General features: G+C 33.2%; 1 protein-coding gene across 1 annotated transcript; it reads right to left on the minus strand.

The window, feature by feature from the left end:
• Window positions 1-1,121: 1,121 nt before the first annotated feature.
• LOC130973796 (villin-4-like) lies at window positions 1,122-13,555 on the minus strand. The gene is made up of 24 exons (XM_057898459.1): window positions 13,139-13,555; window positions 11,434-11,545; window positions 11,173-11,272; window positions 10,258-10,326; window positions 9,294-9,530; window positions 8,995-9,172; window positions 8,783-8,915; window positions 7,844-8,006; window positions 7,597-7,744; window positions 7,366-7,466; window positions 6,614-6,769; window positions 6,026-6,094; window positions 5,857-5,925; window positions 5,622-5,759; window positions 5,358-5,486; window positions 4,813-4,960; window positions 4,684-4,694; window positions 4,130-4,270; window positions 3,756-3,881; window positions 3,606-3,671; window positions 2,250-2,583; window positions 1,917-2,131; window positions 1,643-1,806; window positions 1,122-1,531 (listed from the first exon to the last, which is right to left on the minus strand). The coding sequence occupies exons 2-23, from the start codon at window positions 11,487-11,489 to the stop codon at window positions 1,693-1,695; spliced, it is 2,901 nt and encodes a 966-aa protein (XP_057754442.1). The 5' UTR covers window positions 11,490-11,545; window positions 13,139-13,555; the 3' UTR covers window positions 1,122-1,531; window positions 1,643-1,692.
• Window positions 13,556-22,475: the final 8,920 nt, after the last annotated feature.

The raw sequence follows: 22,475 nt of genomic DNA on the forward strand, positions 1-22,475 counted from the left end.
AGAGAGACATAGTCATTAGTTTTCAGAGTATGAATTGGTTGAGAACAAGTTGAGAATTTTTTTGTGAACATTAAAATTGCAGAGTGTGCATTGCTTAACTTAAAGTTGCAGTATTAGACTATTATTTATGCGACATACGAAGGAAATTGGGGGAGAATAGTGTCGTTTTCCGAACAAAGTGGGACCAAAGATCATTTTGTCCCCTGTTAGAGTTGCCCAGGACTATTATGTCCTCCATTAGAGTTGACGGAGTAAAGGACCTAAGTGGCTGACGAAGTTAATTATTAGGGACCAATCGAGTAATTAATTTTAGAGAAAATGACAAATATGTCCTTGACCTTTTGGTCCACGGACATTTATATCCTTGAGAATTTAAAAATACATTTAAGCCCCTGACTTTATCAAAATCTGGACATATCGATCCATGAATCTAATTTGTCCCATTTTAAAAACTCTCCCACGTGTGCATCCATATATCGGCCAGGCAAATACAATGGAAGCCATGTTTGATTTTTTCGTTGGGTCTGCTAAACCCAAGTGAACAAAGAGATCGATGTGTTCAGATTTTAAAAAGGTCAAAGACTTAAATGTATTTTTAAATCGTTGAAAATTTAAATGTCTATGAACCAAAAAGTCAATATTTTATGTCATTTTTTCTTAATTTTAATTGGAAACTAAATTATCTGGTCTAAAATTCTTTGAAGACTAAAATAGATAAATACTCTAATAATAACCATTACATCTTCTAATAATAATGGGTACAAGGAGCTTGAATCGTGAGGGTGAGACATCGGATAGAGCCTGAATCAAGTTATGAGAAAGAGATGAACCGGTGGTTGGTGACATTAAAAGCCATGCCTCCTTTTAATTGGTCCACCTAAAGAAGGTAACTAGCTATTTAAATGCAACAATAGATTAATAGCTCAATCCAATGACATAATTCTTTATGCTTCCCAATTTCCAAGAAATCCAAAAAGACAGGAAGGGAATTTTGGTTAAATTACCATCGTGTGAACTTTCGCTGTGTTTATGTCTACAGTTGTAACTTGCAAGTATTAAATGGTCTCTGGCTGACCCTCTTGTTACATTCGGTGGCGAACTTGCTTGTAAATTGCCACACAGAAGAAGAAAGAATCACACTTTATTTCCAAAACAAAAGTTTTACTGGTTTTACACTCTGCTGTACACACTTAATCCTCAATATCAATACAATCTAGGTAGACCGCATTTGCAAACCCAATTGCTTTGCCAAAACAATATAAATTAAAAAATAAGATGGAAACTAAAATAAAACCCTCAAAGAAAAAATAATAAATAAATAAAGGCAAGCTCACAAACAACCTTTGACCTATAAAATTAATACCAAACAACTAACTCAACAAGAAATAACCCTAAATATTCAAACCGATGCAAGGAAAAATAGAGGTGAAAAATCTCTAGTTTCTCTTCATGAAAAGTTTCTTGGGAGCAGAAGCAGCTAAGCTAAAAAAACACTGATGCTGTCCCTTTTACTTCCACATTCTGTTCCTCACTGCAAAAGAGAAAACCCAACTGAGCTGTAAAACTAGACACTGAAAGAAGTTTATACATGAAGTTTGTGGCCGGAACAAGATGGAAACATAATAACCGAAGTTCAATCTACCTGCAACCAGACCCATAGACAGTTGACAGAAGGAAAAATGAACTTGTGAATCAGAATAACTGAACAGCCATTTTAAGTTTGTTCTGTTTCCATTTGGGCAACTTGTAAAATGCATCCTTTGTCATCCCAAATTTCTCTTTGAACTCCGCAGATGATAGGTAAGTCTATGTACATCAAGATCAAAAGAAATTAAACCAAAATAAAATATATGCTGCAATTCCAAAAGAGAGGAGGATAAACAAAAATGAGGCCATATTTAGATTGCCCATCATACCTCACGTTTAGTCACATCAATGTCTGTTACAGGATCCGTAGATGTTATCTTGAGGCGTTCATATGGGTATATCAAGAGGCCTTCTTCATCTTCAGCTTCATCCTCTTTAGCATCTTCTTTTATGGATAGGGATTCCACTTTATTGGTCACAGAATTCTCTCTCTCCTTGTCCTTGTCATTTGTCTCGGGATTTGATTTGTTAGTAGAAAGGCTCACTACACATAACCCAGAGAACAGAAAGCATATTGGATTAAAGCAAATTTCAATACACAATGCAGAAGTATAGAACTCGGAGAAGAGAAGGGATGCCCAATCATTTATTCAATTGCTTACCTTTAACTGACCTAGGTATCATACTTTCTCGTGCTGAAGGTGGTTGTTCAAAACTAGAGCTAAGAGCAGCTATGGCAGCAGATTTTGGTGCTGCTTTTGCAGAATCTGGCGTGACAGATTTCGGATACAGCTTTCGAACTACTGGCGGCGGAGTTGAGAGATTCCTGGCATTAGGGTTCTCAAAATTAGCTGCAAGTGCATTAAAAGCTGGAGACCTGCCCCTCACACGTACTCGATCAGGACTAACAGACATGCTGCGGGAAGAACGCTGAGTTTTATCAGGCACACTACTAGACCTTCCCCCATAAGATGCAGGTGTTCTCCGCTTGGGTTTCTGGTAATGTGTGAAACATTAAGCAACCAGACAGAATATCTGAGTATGCAAACAGAATTTATGAAGACAAGTGTATTATCCTTCCAGGGTAGTGTGGTGGAGAATTAAGTGAATTAGAATGATCTGAACTAGTCAGTTGAAGTCCAAACAAATATGGCCTATATCCGCATAATATAATTAGATCTAACACCGCAAATGTCCATATTCACCCCCTATTATTTATAAGCAGAAGGAACACCTCAATGAATTCGATAATAATATACTAATACTTTTAACCAAAGAACTTGCAGCAAAATAGGCACCGGCAGAAGGTCCTAAAGTTGGGCAAAATGGTCATGATCTTATGGGGAAGGCTTGATACTCCAATAAGCCACTTTTCCTCCACCTTACCTGGGCACTTGCGGCACACAGTCAATCAGACTGTCTATTTGCATTCAATAGTAATAATGTTTAGGTTGTAGCCAAATAGCAATTACAAAAGTCACTCCAAAACAAGACAACCCCCGTGCCCAAAAGAAAAAAAAAAAGAAAGAAAAAGAAAAACAAACCATCCCCACCCAAAACAAAAAATATGGAGACTATATTCTGCCAACAAATTTTATTTTTCAGCTGACCTAAATTAATTATAGTATTTGGAAAGCAGTTTAAAAGTTTCTTGAAGCTATAATACAAGAGGAGAGAATAGCAAAAGAAATTTGTTTCCATTACGTCATTTATTTTCTCTTTTGGCTTTTCAGTTGCTATGCTTCAGTAATAGATTTATTTATATAAGATACATTTAAAACTTTATACAGCCTAAATTAGTTGCCGTAATTATCAATTGTTACTTAAAATCTCTATGCAATATTTACCTATATTAATTTACAGAAAACAAAAAATAAAAAAGAAGAAAAATGCATTAGAAAAATTGTTTGCAGCAGCAGTGTCACATTCTTTAAACTGCTAAGGACAAAGAACCATGAAAATTTGACTCAAAACCAAGTTTGATTGCATATAGAAGACAAGAAAAGGATATCCCTTACATCCAGAAGTGGAGCACCTCCATTTTTCACTATTGTAAGCTTCCTCTGAAATGAATTTCCCAGCATCTACAAGGTAAGAAAAAGAAAGGACAATAGTCAGAATTTAAAACAGTTTTAAGTCATATTAGGTAATTGCATTCAGAAACTTACTGCAGATTTTCCAGAATCCCATTTAAAGAAGCGAGTGAAGAACGGTGGCTCACTCCCTTCATTGATAACATATACTGGAGCCACATGAGATAACTTCTCCAGGAGAAAGTCGTGCTCAAGAAATTTCTGTTCAATTTAAAAGGATGAGTTAGCAAATCCACAACTGTATTTAGAAACAAGAACAGATATCAAATGTTAAAAGACAACGAAAATACATAAGTTGAAATTTAAGAGGTTTCTACTAATATAGGGGATATCAAAGGATTTATATCAATACTAAGATAGCTTAAAGGAGATAATGAAGTCCACAAAATACTGGCCACTACCTAAAACTATTATAGTTTGGCATCTAGAAACAGCAGGACTAGTTATACCTCACCAATTGTCAGAGCCTGCATTCTACTCTTGGGATCAACCTGCTGGCCAACCCAGACAAAGATTTCCGAGTGACAATCCAAAATGAAAATGTCTTCTGTCATCAAATCATCCTGGGAAAAGTTGTACACCTCTGTCACCTGAAAATAAAGCTTCAGATTAATGCACTGCCACAGAAATAAATCCGATTAACAGCATTGCACAAAAGCAGGAGCAAATTAACCCTTAAGATTTCATGAATGTTATCCATTTATACAAATTCAGGTATCAAAAAAGTGATGTGACAAAATGACAACAATTTCAGCATTTTCACCCAAAATCCTTAAAGAAAACTGCAATGGCAAGAACAACCTTGCAGTGATTAATCATGCTCTCTAACAAACTAAGATTTCTTTATATAGAAAGAAATAAAACACGCTATAAACAGGTTTTTTATTTTTTATTTTTTATTTTTTAAAAAAGACTACTTTATTATCTCTTCATACTTCGATCTCCTTCAATTACAAAATCATGCAAGGTGATTAAAGATAATAAGTTCCACAGCTGTGCTCACCTTCAAATTTCCTGCACATTGTTCAGACAAGCAGAAAAGGAAAACCATTCCAAATAAGTCAGCTGTCTGTCTGCGAAGGAGGGAGAGTATAAGATAAATCTTTCTAGCATGCTTGGAAATAAGCATTACCTTTTGAGAAGTTGCAAGAAAATAAGTGAGGATCACTTTCAGCCTCCCTAGTGATCTTTTGGCTCGGATATTCTGATTTTCCTCCTAACAATTCCCAAAATTGTTCAGATTCTGTACCTTCCCTTTGTGGTTTGGATTGTAAATTTGGCTGCAGGATGTTGCCATCAAATGAGAACCATAATACTGAGAAACTTCAGTAAACAAGTAAACAGAAATATTAAATAGTAGTCTCTTGAAACATTTATAAGTATAAATTATAATAAGTAATTCGGTTGATGTAACAAAATCTGCATCCAAACCCTTTGAGCTTAAAGCATCAACTGGGTATAGGTTCATCCTACTTGTACTTAAGTTCAACTTCTACTCAAGTATGCTTAAACAATTGTGCAAAGGCCTATACTTCCATATCTAACACAAATAAATGTTTGGATCAAAAGCATCAACTATGCATAGCCCCACCCTACCTTACCTGAAATTGAACATTTTCTTGAAAGAATAGTGCAACAAGTATTAAATACACAAGTATCAATACACAAGTATCAAACCTTTATCAAATCCAGCATCCTCTCAACAAGTTCCTGGTCTGTTGCAGTTGTAGCACTTCCAGACCATGTAAAGACAGCAGGCCCATTATGAAGTATGTAACAATAAGAGGAATTCAAGGAGGATGCAACCTAGATGACAGAACAGTTTCAAAATAGGATCACACAGAGTTTGTAAATCTAGAAGTAGGGGGTGTTGCACAATACATGCGAATAGAAATATGGTCAATAGTTCATTACAAAAAGAAATTAGACAATATGACATACTGAGTCAACTTGTATAGCTTGCATGTTGTCTGGTCCAGAGCCCTGGATGCGGAATAGTGCAACACCATCCTCTTTATATGTCTCATCTTGAATTTCTTTTTCTGCAACGTGAGTCTTGTATCCATCACTAAGTCCACCCTAATATTTGAGAATAAAAATTCAGTAAGAGCTTAAAAAAAAAACATTAGTAATATATTACAAGTGCTTATCCCAACAATATTAGTATCCCACAAACCTTCAAAACAATTAATGTTTGTAGTATAGTATGAAATTGAATGGGTTCATTGCCTTCATATATACGTGCCTGCAATCAATTACAAATGCAACATATCAATACTGAGGCAAGAAATGAGCAGAAATAAAATATCAACAAAGCAGAAAAATACGATTTCAAGAAAAATTACCTGGGATGCCAGGAACTTCATTGACTCAACCATTTTGCTAGCCAAGGAATTTGCTGAAGCTCTATCTTCCTATTTTCAACCAAAAGAACTTGTAAATAGTGCAGCCAATAGATTCACAATACTCCTCCAAACAAAAACAACTCAAAACTGAAACAAATTCAGTCATGCATTCGTTTTTAGCATTGTCTCCCAAAACAGCCCCCAATGCTTCATAATAAATAGGGCCACCATAGGCTAAAACATGTTCAATTAATTTGCAAGTCCCTATACCAATGGAATTTTTAAATAGGTCCCTTTCCAGGATTAACTTCCCTAAGTTTAAGTAATTTACATCTCTGACATTTCCCTGTAGTTTTAAAGGTAGGTGCCACCACAGTTTCTAAAGTTTAAAGAGTCCCTAAATATATAAAAACTATCGGAACTATTTAAAATTTTCTCAAAAGAATAAAGGCAACACTCCTGTAATCTAATCACATATACATTTTTCAGCTCCAAATGAATATTGAAGCCAGATTATTTGTTTACGTTTTCATATTAAACAAACACATAAGTGGGAATAGAAGAAGAATTAAACACCAAATCTTTCACCTCAACACTATTCTTTCCAATCCATGTCCCTATAAGACAATCTTCTTTATCTTCTCCAGGGTATGTATACTGAAAGATGTAGCAATCCCCACTATAAAATTTTGACTGATCAGAGGCTTGAAGAAGGATCTTTTCCTGACCATTCACACGCCAAACCTGTGTATTAAGGGTAAATCCAATTGTAAATGCAGAGCCAAAAGAGTAAACCACTCCACTAATACAGGGAAAGTACAAAATAGAGCACACATTTGAATTCTCGAGCGATACCCAATATCAAATATCAGCAAAGCAATACAAGAACAGCTAATATATCAATCGCAACCATGCATATAAATCGAAAGTTGGAAACAAATTTCACCCCGATATCTGAAGTTGTTACTTTAACTCTAATTTAAATAAGAAAAGAATCAATTAAAATGATATTCATGATAATTAAAATGAAAACCATTTATGTAGGAAAGGTAGTGCTGAACATTCTATATGAAATTTCCCTACTTGTAAGTTCATTTCTTGTACAGGATATTAAGCAGCCATTGAATATGATACAACATAACATTTATGTATAACACACTTATGTACTACAACACTATTACATTCAGCTTCCCATTATTGTCAACAGTAGGATCTAAGACCCTTAAGATTACAGTAGCAGAAGATTCTCTTATTAGAAGAAAAACAAATAAAAAGACTCATAGAAGTGACATCGAATATCTGTATTAATGGATAATTTATCATTAAAACTGCCAGAGTACCTGCAAATGTCCTGTGCAATCAATGTAAGGTTGAGGTTCTTCCTTTACTGTATCAGCTTTCAAGAGACCCTTGACATTCACTCCTTGACGTTTTAGAAGTGCTAAATAAAGTCGCAAACAAGGGGAAAGATGGACAATAAAATTACAAAGTGATCAGTGATGCTGATAACAAAAATTATTGCTAGGAAAATTTGTTCAGATCACAATACACCCATAAAAATTACCGCTTACCTGCTACCTTGCCACGTCCATCTTCAGAAACGGTTACATCAGTGATCTGAGGCCAAGAATCAAACTTGGATCTGAACATTACTGTTTCAAATCCTTCAATTATACGAATTATTTGAGGTTTCAATTTATCAGTGCCACTGACTAAATCCTGTTTGTTGGTCAATAGCAAGACAACAATGATTAGAAGTATAACAAACTGTTAACGTACTATACTGATTAAGATTAAGAAAAGAAGATGAGGTGTTACATCTGCTACTCCACTTGCACTTTTTCTTTCATCAAGGGAGGTGTTTCTTCCCATCCAGACAAACACCTCCAACCCACAGTCCAGAATATAGCATTTATTTGTATCCAGTAATTCTCTTTTCAAAGAATCAGTTTCAACAAGTTCTGCCTGTCCTTTTTCAACACTGCAAAACCAGAGCATTATAGAATTCAACAATTTAGCATAAAACATTATTTTTATCAATGTGTCATCCATGCTACTTTCAAGTTCTGAGTGTTGTTCATTAATATGATTTTAGGCCAAAATAATCATTAATATGTAGCAGTACTTCATTGATAAGCACTGTAACTTTTACTTATGAAGGAGGGTAAAAAACCTAGGTGAATCATAGTTTTCACCCTCCTAACTTGGGCCATGTGCAGATTAAAAGGTTAAAAAGAAGTAACTAATCTCGAAATTTTACACTATTAACATAAAAATAAAAAAAATAATTAAAAAAAACTTTCATCAAGCAACACATTAGTAGCAATGTAATGTGACTTGCATGTGACACCATCAAAACATGTTTTAACATTGAATAATCCATATTTAACAAAAGCTAACAAGGTTTTTCCTCTTAGCTGAGCCAGCTTTTCAATTGAACTTTTTATTTCCTTATACTTTATTATCGCATTAAAGGAGTTTAAGACATATTCTAATGGTATCTCATTCACTTCCACTAATTTTTAACAGTTTGCTTGACATAAAGTGCTTTGAACTCAGAAGTGTGAAGTTGGGGGATGCCCAAACATCTAAATCCAACATGACACTATGTTAAATGGTGTTAGGAGCAATTCCCCCCACAAGACAATAGGCAAAAGAGGAAGATAAGAAAGCGAGTTTAGAACATTAATGAATTTCATGAAATATACTTGCAGTGCAAAAACAGAAAAACACCAAAACAAAAAACTATAATATTACCAAAGCAGCTTTGGTGGGCGAGAATCAGCAGGCTTTTCATCTTCGCCAACAGTTTTGCGTGGAAGAGGAGCAAATCCCCCAAAGAAACCCCAGAATTCTCCAGTTTCAGGATCAGCCATCAATTTTCCATCCTCTGCATGGATGTTTAAGCATGTTCAATTCAAGATACACCGTAATCACTTTTACAAGTTAAAACATATTTGTTCACTTACCAATAGCAGCTACCTCACATTTTCCCTCATGGTAGGTATCCTTAATATACTGTACAACTTCCAAAGCTTTAGCCCTTTCTTGAATAGATGAATTGGAACCGTTAAATTGGAAGATTTTTGACTCCGTATCAAGAACAAAAATATCATCATGGTTGAGTGAAGATCGAGCAAATGGAACCTATAACCAGAACAAATGCATACTTAACAAGTAGGAAAAAATTTTATGCAGGTGTCTACTGTGTTCAATAATGGTAAACAAGACTCAATCCTCAATGGCAAAGAAATAATGACAAACTTGCCTCTTTGACATGTACAACATGTTTCCCTCTGCATACAAACAATCGTGTCTTGTGTTTCTCTGCCTCAGGATGTTTGAAACCAGAAGCAACTCCACCTTCTAGTGGTATAATACATGGTTTGAAATAAGACAGGAACTTTTCAGTTTCATGGCCCTGTACTTCACGATATTGAACAGCTCGTCCTCCAAGAGCTGCATCTAGCTCAACTGTCTTAATGGCTGCAGCACCAGCTTCATCCTGTTATAAAATGTTATAATCATTTGGTTGGCGGAGCTTCTCTAGGACAATGGGGGGCCATGGCCCCCCCAAATATTTTATAAGAACATGACTTGTATGTAGACAAAAAGTGAAATTAGTTCAATTGGTTAGCATTATATTCTTCTAGCCACAAACACAATGACCCGTGTTCAACTCTCATATTTACCATTCATTCAACATATTTTTATTTTAAACTTAACATGCATGTTGGACTAATAATGGGCAATTGCTGGAATGGGCTTGATAACTTAACAAACTCATATTTGATACTAACACAATCTCATTATTACCCACTATTTTCATACAACTACAAACTTATTTATTTAGTTTTTTTTTTATGTTAGTGCTATTTTAGATTTTATTGGTCTTTAAATTTAATTTTTTTTTACATTAGACAAAATATAAAAAAAATTAAATAAATATTAGTTTAATTGTATTTGTATAAACTAATAGAGAATTTGCAAGTCTTTAATAAATTGGGTAACCTTTTATATATTGAATTTAGTATTTACTTTATATTTTATTAGTTTTTTAATTGAATTTCCTCTAAAATTATATTTAATATTTATTGTTCTAATGTTAAAAAATAATTTTGTTCAAGCTCCGCCACATTTTGGTGGTAGCAGCACTTTCAACTAATGTTAAAATGGTGAAAAACCATGTTAAAAGGAACGGAAAAAAGATACACAATCACACACACACATACCTGACTGGTGTCTTTACCAAGCCAATAATGGATATCATGCCGAAGAGCACCACTTTTTGACGAAGTTGTCTGCACGAAAAGGAAAATAAGAATATCTTGACATAATTTAAAGAGCTTCGTATATTTGGAGTGTAAACAAGCAACTCAAACAGGAAAAAGAAAAAGAAATGGAAAGTAAGAAAGAAAGTGAAGAAAAAAGATGATGATGAGAAACAAGTTACAACATAAACAATTATAGCCAAAAATAAAAAGGAAAACAAGAATAATGCAAATTTACCAAAAAGAAGTGCTAGAGAGCCAGCAAATTTTGTGATTTGTAGCCATCAATTAGCCATCATTAGTGTTTTTAATGGTGTGAGATTACATCTAATGGTATGGGGTTACTCACTTTTCTTTTGCTGGTTAAGTGCTGGCCAAATTTTAATAAAAGTGCTGGCCCCCTAGACTTTCTCTTTACGAAAATAAGGTCATTAAGAACAGACCAAGATTTGAACCTAACAACATTGAATCATCTTTCTATTGGAAGAAAAAAAAAGGCTCATGGAAAAGAAGCCAATGAAGCCATTCAGCTAAACTAATGCTATTTATGATTAAGACATTATAGCACGTTTTGCCAATAACACTGCTTTCATTTAATCTGAGGACGAATTCTATCAAAATAAAAATCTATAGAGGTTCCATAAGAGGAACATTTTCTGAAGTTAAGTGTGCATGCACACATAACACACCATACTATAAATTTTTGTCATGCTGGGGCATTTTAAATTACAATCTCCATCTCTATGTAGTACAATAATACACGAAGAGGAAAAAACTTTTGAAAAAAGAAAATTAGAAAACGCTTCCCGCTACAACAGCTAGCAACGTCAGGGTATCACTGGATGAATAAAGAATCATTTAACAGACATTGCTTACCTTTAAGATCACATAGGAGTCCCCAGTGAAAAACTTCCCGAAAGAGGACTTGGGGACAGGAACTGGATTAAAATCCTCAATACGCCATACTTCGAGTCCACTGTATATGGTTAAGGAGAATAATGCAGAAGCAATAGAAAGACACCAAAGCATGAAACTAATTTATGAATAGAACAAGACCAAACGAAGTAGCAACATTCAACAGGCTTTCTAAAAAAGAAAGTGTGATATATTAACAACACAATAGGCGATGCAGGATACGCCTTTTGTCCAGCCCCCTGGAAAGCTGGATCCACATCTCTCATTGAAACGGCCATATTGTTGTTCTACTCTTTGCTCCTCCAAAACCTAGCTTAAATATAACACAAATTCCCTGGAACGAAATAATGGTTAAATAGAGAAGTGAGATCAAAGTGTCAATTTGCTGAAGACGACATAACAGCAAGAGAAACAGAGAAATATAAATGCTTCCATTAAGTGTTCGGACTAGGAAATTTAGGTCAGAAATGACTATGTCAGCGTAGAGAAATTTAACTGGATATTATAGAAGGTTAGCATATTGATAGCTCCTTGCTAAATTTGCCAGGGATAAGCAAGAAAAAATCATAAACCACAAGCCTAGCCAGAGTGGGGCAGCTATTATAATCAATTACATGAGCTCATGTTTCCTGAGAATCAGTTAAGTTCAGTATTGACTTAATTTTTTTCTGGTTTTGTGCAGATCTTCAATTTAATAAGAATCTTCAGATACATCCCAGCCAATGTTAATAGTCACATGCTAAAAATAAAGGCCAAAATATCCTTCACCAACACTGGTATAACCTCTTCACCTTCGAAGATATCTTTTATCGCGCAGCATTGGGAATTAAAAGTGCAATAAAGACTTTGTTGCCTATATCGATGTTCCATATGTAAGAATTAAGACAGATTAATTCCAATGGAGAAAAGGAAGACATTCTTAAGCAGGCTTAGCAACTACAGATCACTTGTAGCTCACAAGCATCAAATACACAGAATGGGTTGCATTTCCTCTAAAGCATATATGCCTTGCCATTGAAGTTGGGTGGCTTAAACCAAAACCAAAATTACATATTTGAATCTCTTCTCTTGTCAGCTTCTCCCCTTTGGGTATCTACTATAGCTAAGTATTATGGTATCCAACATTTGCACTAAGTTTAAGCTGTGTGATGCTAGTAAATAAAGAAAATGCCACAATCACACACACTTCCACGGAAGAGCATGCAATAATTGCCTTACAATGCGCTTAGCAGAATTTCACTAATATAATTGGAATTGAGTTGCCAACTTGGGGGAACCCAATAGGTAGCAATTCTACTAGTCTAGGAAATATGCCTAATAACATCAAATAAGACAAAAATAAAAAAAGAATGCAAGTTTCAAAAACATTTAAAATCATATCATTGACTGATCCAAGAGTAAACCAGCTACATAGGTGAAAACAAATTGCGCCCGCTTCATACTTGTGAAACTTCGCATAGACAAGTGAAAACAAGCACGAATCACCATAACTCTCCGCCGGGATTACACAGCCCAATGCATACATAAGCAATCAAATGAACATATATTGCAGATATATCCATGAATCTAAGCAAGTGACACGTATGCAAGTACACTACAAATACAGACACAACAAAAAGCCACAATACTCGATCTTGAAAACTCAGCATGCAACAAACACCAAAAACACTAGCTGCATTCTCCAATGCTTCCGAACTTCAACAACAGACACATCGCTTTCCACAAAAAATTACTCGAATTTCAGCATCAAAAGCCGAAAAAAATTGCACTGTTCAGCTCAAGTCAATCGAAATTCAAACACACAACAGACCAATCGGAGAAACGGATCAAAATCCAATCCTAGTCAAAAAAGTCGACGCAACTATAAACAAAAATTAAAACAAACAAAATAAGATCAATAAAAAACAAGGATTGAAGGTCTTCATACCTGGAAAGAAGCAACGACGGCAGCAATCAATTTCCGATTGTGTCGGAATCAGCAAAACAAAATTTTTTACCAAAAAAAATTCCGAGAAACGAAGAACAAAAAAGCAACCTCGAGCTGCAAAAATAGCGGAATCGAAATTCACAACAATAAAGGAATTGAAATCGGAATGAGTAGGTAGCAGCAGATCCAATCAGAGTGAGAGAAACTGCAAATTTTCTTGTTTCTGGGAGCAGAAAACGGGAGGGAGGAAAACAGAAAGAAAAAAAAAAGGCGGAAAAGTGAAGAGAGAAAGAAAATAAGAGAGGAAAAGGTAAAGTGGGGGCTGTCTAAAGAAGAAGGAGGAAGGGGAAGAAAATAAAGGTGAACCAAGAAGAATGAATTTGTATAGAGAGAGAACAAAAAAAAAATGGAATAAGAAAACGAGAGTGAAGTGAAGTTGTGAGGCGAGGTGAGAGAAAGTGTGAGAAAAAGAGAGAGAGAAAGGGAGGGAATGATGAAATGCCAGGCGTGCTTATCACTAACGGGCACCCCACACAACAGCACATACATGAACTGTAAATAAAACTCTTCTTTCATTTTTTTTTCCGTCTTTTCCTTCTCATGAATAAATATATCCGAATAAATATATTTTTTGGGATGGAATTCCTTTTTGTTGTATTTATATTTTTATTTTTTATATATTATTTTGCTTCCTCATGAGTCGTCAACACATGCAAGTTGGATTGCTTGTGTAAGGTGGGCCAATTATAGTTTTCTAGAAGTTACTGAGTGGTAATTTGACTGTGAATTTGTGATAAGTGCAGTTGCATAAAATTCCTATTAACAGGAGTGTTGCTGTGGTTGCAATTAATTGTTACTGAGTAAAATATTATTTTTCTCTCAAATTTTTTAATTTTAATTTCATCTCTAATCTTTTAAATATTTTATTTTAATTTTAAAATCTTTTTAATATTTTATTTTAATTTTAAACTTTTTTAAATATTTTATTTTAATTTTAACAAAATTACAAATAAATTTAATATTATTTTATCATTAAATTTGACACAAATTTTTTAATTTTAATTTAATTTTTAATATTTTAAATATTTTATTTTAATTTTAATATTTTTTAAATATTTTATTTTAATTTTAACAAAATTTTAAATAAATTTAATATTATTCTACTATTAAATTTTACATAAATAATTTATATATTAAAAAATTAATAATATTCAATTTTAATATATAAATAAAATCGTCAAATACCACCTTTTTTCAACCTATATATAAATTTTTGAGCCTATATTAGTTCTTTATTTATTTATTTATTTTTGCACAAATAACATCATTACGAGAAACTACTATAATTACCCAAATTTATTGATTAGGATAGTGTGTTTACTATTGGCACATACATGTGTGCTTTCCATGTTGATGAAAATAAAAAATATATTGTCTAATAACGATTTTTTCACAAGAAAGGAATAATAAAATAGTACACATACATCTAAATCTTTTCATTAACTAAATTCAATTAATTTAGTTTAATATAATAAAAATCAATCATAACTAATATTATTTAAAATTTTATTATTTAATATAGTTAAACTTGATTCATAAAATGACTTAGATATATAACATTATTTATATATATAATGTACATAACATACATAGCAAAAATAAATGTTATGTGCTTGTGGGTGCCTTTTCTTTGTTTTCCTTTTTCCTTTTTTCCTTTTTTTATACTTACTATAAATGCTATATAGTATATACAGTCTCAATATGTATGTGAATGTATATCTAATAAAATTGGATTGAGAAGGACTTGATTGTTGGCAATATAATAAACCAAGTTAGCATATCATGGTTTATCTAATATATATTCCGAGATATATATTAAAATTATTAATGAAAAATAATTTTTATAAAAAATTAAAATTTTTAATATATATTAATGTATTTATTAATAAAACTAAAAATTTGTATTAATAATAATTTTAAGAGTAAATACTTAAATTATTTTTAGGAAATTTCAGATTAGATATTTTATTTTTTAATAGAGAGAGAAATTTGCCAAACAAAAATAATAGATGGAAATTTTTAAAACAATAAAAAAATTTTAACAAATTTCTGATTTAAAATTTATTAAAAACTAATTTAAATATTTACGCTAATTTTAACATTTTAGTGCATGTTTGAAAACTCAATATGGTATGCATTATTTTTGTAACAATGCAGAAGGTGGGAGAAACAGGGATAGGTCGGTCACCGCCTAATGCTATATTGCTATTATTAGTAATATAAATTGGCATAATGCCTAATGTGGGTAGGTTTGCCTCCTACTACTAACTTATTCAAAAAAAGAAAAATAATAATAATAGGTAGTAAGAAAATAAAGAAAGAAAAAAAAATATCTAAATCCCCCATCCCCTTCACCTTTCCTGACTTGCCCCCTCTTTTCCAAATTTAAGAGAAACATTATTTTATTTCTTCATTAATAGTCTGGGAAGTAATATATTCATATGTTCTTAATTATTATTCGATATAGTTGAAATTTCATTTAATTTATATCTCACGTTTATTTGAAGATGGATGAGAATATATCAATATATACTTGATAACAGATTAATATAGTTCTTAATATATATTTGGATAAATCTTAATTTCGTTTTTAATATTTAAAATATTTTATTTTTACTTTAGATATTTTATTTTAATATATATTTGGACACTCACAGCTTTTCAATAATTGTTTTAAAATGCATATTAAATAGTATCCTCCAATCACAGACAATAATAATTTCTGTGTCATAATAAGTAACACTTGAACAGCGACGTTTTATAGGAAAAGCACACTGAAAATATAAACTCTCTTTGCATTTAAGACAGTGGTCCTATGAAAATTTTGTCCTACAAAATTTAGATGGATAAGGAAAAACATTTTGGTTATGGTAAAACCTTTTATAAACATTTAAGTATAAAATTGAGTTTTTTATAAATTAGCTGTAAAAACTAAAAAGTGCATTTGACCTTCTAATTAATTTAGTATGTTCTTATTTTCATAACTAATAAAGATAAGTAAAATTTTAAAATATTTAATATTATTTTAATTTTCTATCAAAATATGATCATTGATAAAATAAAATATGAAACAAATTAATCGCTTATTATTTTTACACTTTTTTTCTAATCCAAAATTAAAAGTAAGATTCGAACTCAAAATTTTTAAGTAAGCATGTAAAGATTATGACATTTAAATTATAATTTGTTGGATTTTTTTTTTTACACAAGTTCTTTCTTTAATAATAATAATAATACCATGTCTTAGAGAACCACATTTTTCTAAAAGCATACATGGTCTTTTCCTTATTATTCATCAAAGAATGATTAGAAAAACAAATTTCAAACGCATTTTACATGAAAAAAAAAAAAGAAAAAATAGAAGAATTAAACCTAGCTATAAACAAAACTTGCAGAATATGTAGTCAATGTCGATCTATTGACCGTATCAAAGGATATTCCTTATAATCAAAGACTCAATTTTGTATATGAATAAATAAATAAATTAATAAAGGCCTAACAAAAGTTCAAGTGCATTCCACTCTAAGAAATTTAAGCAGAACAACCTATATTTACATTCACCAAATAGCCATCTTTCCTTTTGTCTTTTTCGATTTTTTCTTTAAAGGAAAAAAGGAAAAAAAAAGATAGGGTAAGTTAAACTATATAACGAGATCAAATACATTGAATATATTATAATTAAAATAACAATCAAATTGTTCTCACAGTTTCTAATCTGATCAAATTAATTATTCAATTTTAAATGTTGGATCAAGTTAGTATTTTTATTAAGTTAATCTGTCAACAATATTATAAAGACTAAATTTTTATAATGATTATTAAAATTGATGACGTGCATCAATTTATTCTCTAAAACTGTATTTATTTATAAATATAGGATATTGAGACATAAATATAAAAAATTAAAAAGTATATTTATCAAATAAAATATGAATAGAGAGACATTATATTTGACAGTAAATTAATATATATTTTGTATTTTTTGGTCAAATACAGAAAAAATATAAAATATTAATAAAAAAATATATTTTATTTTTTATTATTTTTATTAATTTTTTATAATTATATTTTTTAAAAATAAACTAAATTTTTATAATTTATTATAATTTATCTTCAAATAAAATATAAAAATATTAATTTTTATATCTTTGTATCTTGTATTTTTTTTTAATGTTTTGTCTTTTCGTATTTTTAAAATTAATCACAGATTAAGGTCCTAATTGCACTATTGTAATTTTTGAAATTAAGTTTCAGGGTGTTATTATAGTGGTCAGTGGTCACTCAACTGCTTTGTAACTGTCACTAAACAAATAGAGTGAGGAGTTAGTATTTCTTTTAGTCCTTTATCATGCTAAATAGGACTATAGGAGTAAAACCATATTATTTATTTTTGGGGCTCAATCAAAACAGAAAATTTAATTAAAATGTGTGTAAACAGTTTATATATTCCATTCACAACTATCAAAACAACGTCGTTTATTCTTTTATTAGACAACAAAAACTTATTTTATTGTTGTCCAGCATGAGAAAGAAGTACTAAGTTACTAACTCATTACTCTTTGCTGAGTCATTGCAAAAAAAAATTTTTCGAAGAATTACTATAATTTATTAATTTATTAATATACGAGACTCAATCTCAAACACGATAATAATACAATTAAAATCTTAAATAATAAATTAGTACATAAGATGAATTTCAATAACCACTATAAAAATTTAATCATATTATAAAAGACTAACATAAAACATTAATCATTACGTGTCATAATATTAAGGTTTAATTATTCTAATAATTTTTATAATCTTATTAAATTTTTAATTAAGTCTTTATATTTTTTATTTTTATTAAGTCTCTCTCTTTATATATATATATATATATATCAGATTTTGTAATTAAGTCTTTATCGTAATAAAAATGTTAGAATTAACGAAATATTTTTGTTAAACAAAATAAATATAGACTGAATATTTTATATAGTTTAATAGAATATTCTATTAATTTTAAAATTTTTATCATAATAAAAATTTAATTATAAAATTTAATATGGTATATAAATCTTGAAATTAAAAAAATATAAAGAATTAATTAAAAATTTCATCCATAAAATAATAAAATTTAATGTTAATTAAGTTGTGTAGCTGTAGCACAAAAAGTATGTTATATAATAATTAACATTTTATGTTAACTTTTTATTAATTTCATTCACTAGTCAACTCACAGTTTAAAAATTAAAACAAAACAACCAATTTAATCAAAAAAAAAAATTTACAAAATTATCAGTTTAATTATCTTATAAAAATTGAAAAATTAATTTGATTATTATATTTAATGATGAATATGAGGGGAGACAGAGAATACTTTTGCATCGCTTACCTGTAAAGTAAGATGATGTAAGGCACCGGCCCACCGCCAAGCGCAGTCATCGCAGCCATTGTCTTCAATGCTTATTCTTCATTATTTTAGACAATGATGGCTTCCAATAAGATGAGGCCAGCATTTTTTTTTTAATTTTGATCACTATTTGACTAATATAAGTAATTATCTTTAAAAAATAATTATTATTAATTTATATATATTAATTTTAATAAATAAAAATACAAATAATATTAATTTATGTATATAAATTCGAATAAATATAATTATAAATTAGGTATTTCATATATGTAAATTAAATAATTATAAATATAAATATTTATTGCGTCAAAAATAATAATATTTCTTCATCAGATATAATGTACAAAAAGCCACTTATACGGATTGTGAGGAGGGTGAGAATCAGCCAGTCTTGATGACGACCGGTCAAATTCCTAGAGCGACGGGAAATTTTTTTTTTTGAATACGAAGCTCAACACAGTAAAGTGGAGCAAACAGTATCTAACAAGTCACAAAGAAAATAAAAAAGACTAAACTAAACAGCTAAGAACTAGAGCAAACCCACAAGACCAATCCCCAAGTCATCTCCGGCATAGCCATCAACAACAAAAAGGATCCACACAACTCCACTCATTAACGCTAAGGAACGTCATGTTGATAACTTCTTCAACGCCTTTGTTGGTATTCTGAAATATCCTCCTATTTCTTTCCAGCCATATGTTCCAAAGGATTGCACAGAAGCACCTCAACCGCTGCCTTTGGTTCTCCTTACTCCTCGGTTCCTCTGTCCAGCTTAAAAAGTGCTCTTTCAGCGTCCTCGGAAAGGACCATCGTCTGCCAAGAGCTGATATCCAAGCATTCCACACCTGCCACGCAAAGGTACAGCCTAGAAACAAGTGATGTGCATGTTCAACATCATTATTACATAGAACACAAACATTATCTTCCTGGGTGATGATACCAAACCGGCTTAGTCTTTCCTTAGTATTCACTCGGTCTATCAGCACAAACCAAGCAAAAAGCTCCACTCTCGGTGGCACCAGACCTTTCCAAATACTTTTAGTAAAACTGAAACTGGTTATCTCCTGTGGTAGTATTTCCTCCTGCCATACCTGCACAAATGAGTTAGTTGAAAAAATACCTTGCCTATCATATTTCCATACTACCCTATCCTCTCTGTTTTGTACTATCCTCACTGGTCTCAAAACCTCATGCAATTGGTCCAGAAGTTCCATTTCCCATTGGAATAGCTCACGCCTCCAATGGAAATTCCAAATCCACTCTAACCCATCCCAAAACCCACAATCTCCGATAACAGATCCCTCCTGGTTTGAAACAGAGAAAAGCCTCGGGAACCGATCTTTTAGAGCTCCACCGAGTAGCCACACATCCTCCCAAAACCGAGTCCGTTGCCCATCACCCACCTCCATTGACAAACCTGTGACCATCTTATCCCGAAGCTGTTGATTTGTGAAACTTACTTGGCAAATATCCCTCCATGGGCCTCCTCGCGTAGGTAAAACTTGAGTTGAGAGAAGTTCATTTGAGTTCAGGTTATGGCACGAACACACTACCTTCTTCCAAAGTGGGCACTCTTCCTTAGCAAAACGCCACCACCACTTGAACAACATAGCAGTGTTCCGAATCAACGCGTCCCCCACTCCCAAACCACCTAGCTTCTTAGGAGCCTGCACCACTTCCCACCTTACCAGAGCCATACCATTTCGACCATTTTCCTTACACCACAGGAACCTTCTTTGCAACGATATCAACTTCTCAGCAACTGCCTTCGGCATCTTGAACAGACTCAAGTAATACACCGGCAAGCTATTTAAGACGGATTTGATAAGTACCAATTTTCCAGCTTTATTTAAAACCTTGGCTTTCCACATACTGAGCTTCTCCTCCACTTTATCTATGATAGGCTTCCAGGTCTTTACCAACCTCGGATTTGCACCTAACGGGATTCCAAGGTATTTAACGGGAAGAGTGTCTCGCTTGCACCCCAACAAGTTGCACATACGCTGGGCCCACTGCTCATTGCAATTGATTGGAATCAAGCTGGACTTATCGAAGTTGATACTAAGCCCTGACATCAACTCGAAGCACCTCAGCATCCTCCTGTAATTCCTAATAGACTCCTCCTCTGGTGGGCAGAACAAAATAGTATCATCTGCAAATTGGAGGTGTGACATCCTATACTGTCCCTGCCAACTAGCAGTGGCGATATCCGCCCGTTCCTAACTGCTCCCCAATCATGCGGTGCAGTACATCCACAACTAGGACAAACAAGAAGGGGGAAAGGGGGTCACCTTGTCTCAATCCTCTTTCCATCTTGAATGGCTTAGAAGGCGACCCGTTCATCAGAACTGACATAGAAGCAGTGGTCACACACTCCATAACCCATGTTCTCCACTTATGTCCGAACCCCATCTTTTGCAGTACAATGTCCACGAAGCTCCATTTGACTCTATCATAGGCTTTTTGGAAATCCAGCTTGATTATTGCTGCCTCCTTTTTCCTCAATTTAAGCCAGTTTACCGTTTCACATGCAATTAAAGCCCCATCATGTATTTTCCTTCCCTGAACAAAGGCACTCTGAGTCTCTCCTACTAAAGCTGGCATCACTGATCTCATCCTTCTAACTAGGACCTTGGATATAACCTTGTACACACATCCCACCATACTAATAGGTCGCAAGTCTTTAATTTCCTCCGCACCAATGAACTTAGGTGCCAGCGCCACCCAAGTAATATTGGAGTCTGCCGGGAGTTGGGACGTCTGAAAGAACCCCATCACTGCTGCTGTGAATTCTGTTCCAATCTCATCCCAACATTTCTTGATGAAATTAAAATTGTACCCGTCGCATCCTGGTGCCTTAGATGACTCACAGTCCCACACTGCCTCTCGGATTTCCTCAGCCGACGGTAGCACTTCTAAAGTCGCAGCATCTTGCTCTTCTATTTTCTCCACCAACCCATCCCTGAAGCTCACCTTGGGAGACCATTCTTGATGATATAACTCTTTGTAGAAATCTCTGATAGCAATCTTTATTCTAGCTTGGTTCCGGACCCTTCTGCCATTAATTACCAGTGCATCAATCCAATTATTCCGCCTCCTTGCTGATGCTATATTGTGGAAGTATCTGGTGTTTTTGTCCATATCCTTCGCAAGCCGAGATCGAGACATTTGTTTCCAATGTATCTCTTTTCTCACATACCATCTCTCACAACACGTAACCAGTGCCTTTCTTCTAGCCTCTATCGTCCCATCATATATTCCATTGCTTGCCATATCATCAATTTTCTTGATTTCTTCCTCAAACTTAGCAATCTTCTTGTCCATCTCACTAAAATTATCCTTATGCCACCTCCCCAACGGAACAGTCAAAGCCTTCAAATTATCTGTGAAAGGTTTATCCCCCAGTCCTCTCCACTCTTCCTTCACCATTCTGAGAAAACCCTCATGTGTGAACCACGAGTCCAGGCTCCTGAACGGCCTTGGACCAAACGACAACTTCCTATCTTCAACTATTATAGGGCAGTGGTCTGACAAGCCCCTTGGCCCGCCTCGAAGTCGGGACTCTGGAAACTCTTCTAACCACTCTAAGCTCAGCAGAGCCCTGTCTATCCGGCTGCACGACCGTCCCCTAAACCATGTAAACTTGCGATCAGAGAGCGGCATATCAACTAGATTCATATCTTGTATCCAGCTCTTGAATTCTTCCGCGGACCGAGTCAAGCCTGTAGCACCTTTTCTTTCCCCTTCATGTACTATTTCATTAAAATCTCCCAGAAAGCAACAAGGAACCTGACATAACCCAGCTATATAGCTCAACTCTTCCCAAACATGATTCTTCTCTGCTCTCGTATGAGCTCCATAGACCAAAATAAATGAGCAATT

This window comes from Arachis stenosperma, chromosome 4 (assembly GCF_014773155.1).
Source record: "Arachis stenosperma cultivar V10309 chromosome 4, arast.V10309.gnm1.PFL2, whole genome shotgun sequence".
Classification (NCBI taxonomy): domain Eukaryota; kingdom Viridiplantae; phylum Streptophyta; class Magnoliopsida; order Fabales; family Fabaceae; genus Arachis; species Arachis stenosperma.

What these genes read in the sequence shown, in the direction of transcription:
- LOC130973796 (XM_057898459.1), bottom strand. Translation starts at nt 11,489, where the DNA reads ATGGCCGTTTCAATGAGAGATGTGGATCCAGCTTTCCAGGGGGCTGGA. An exon ending in AAACATTAATTGTTTTGAAG is followed by an intron (nt 5,760 to 5,856) that starts GTTTGTGGGATA and finishes CTCAAATATTAG; the next exon opens with GGTGGACTTAGTGATGGATA. An exon ending in AAGCTATACAAGTTGACTCA is followed by an intron (nt 5,487 to 5,621) that starts GTATGTCATATT and finishes TCTGTCATCTAG; the next exon opens with GTTGCATCCTCCTTGAATTC.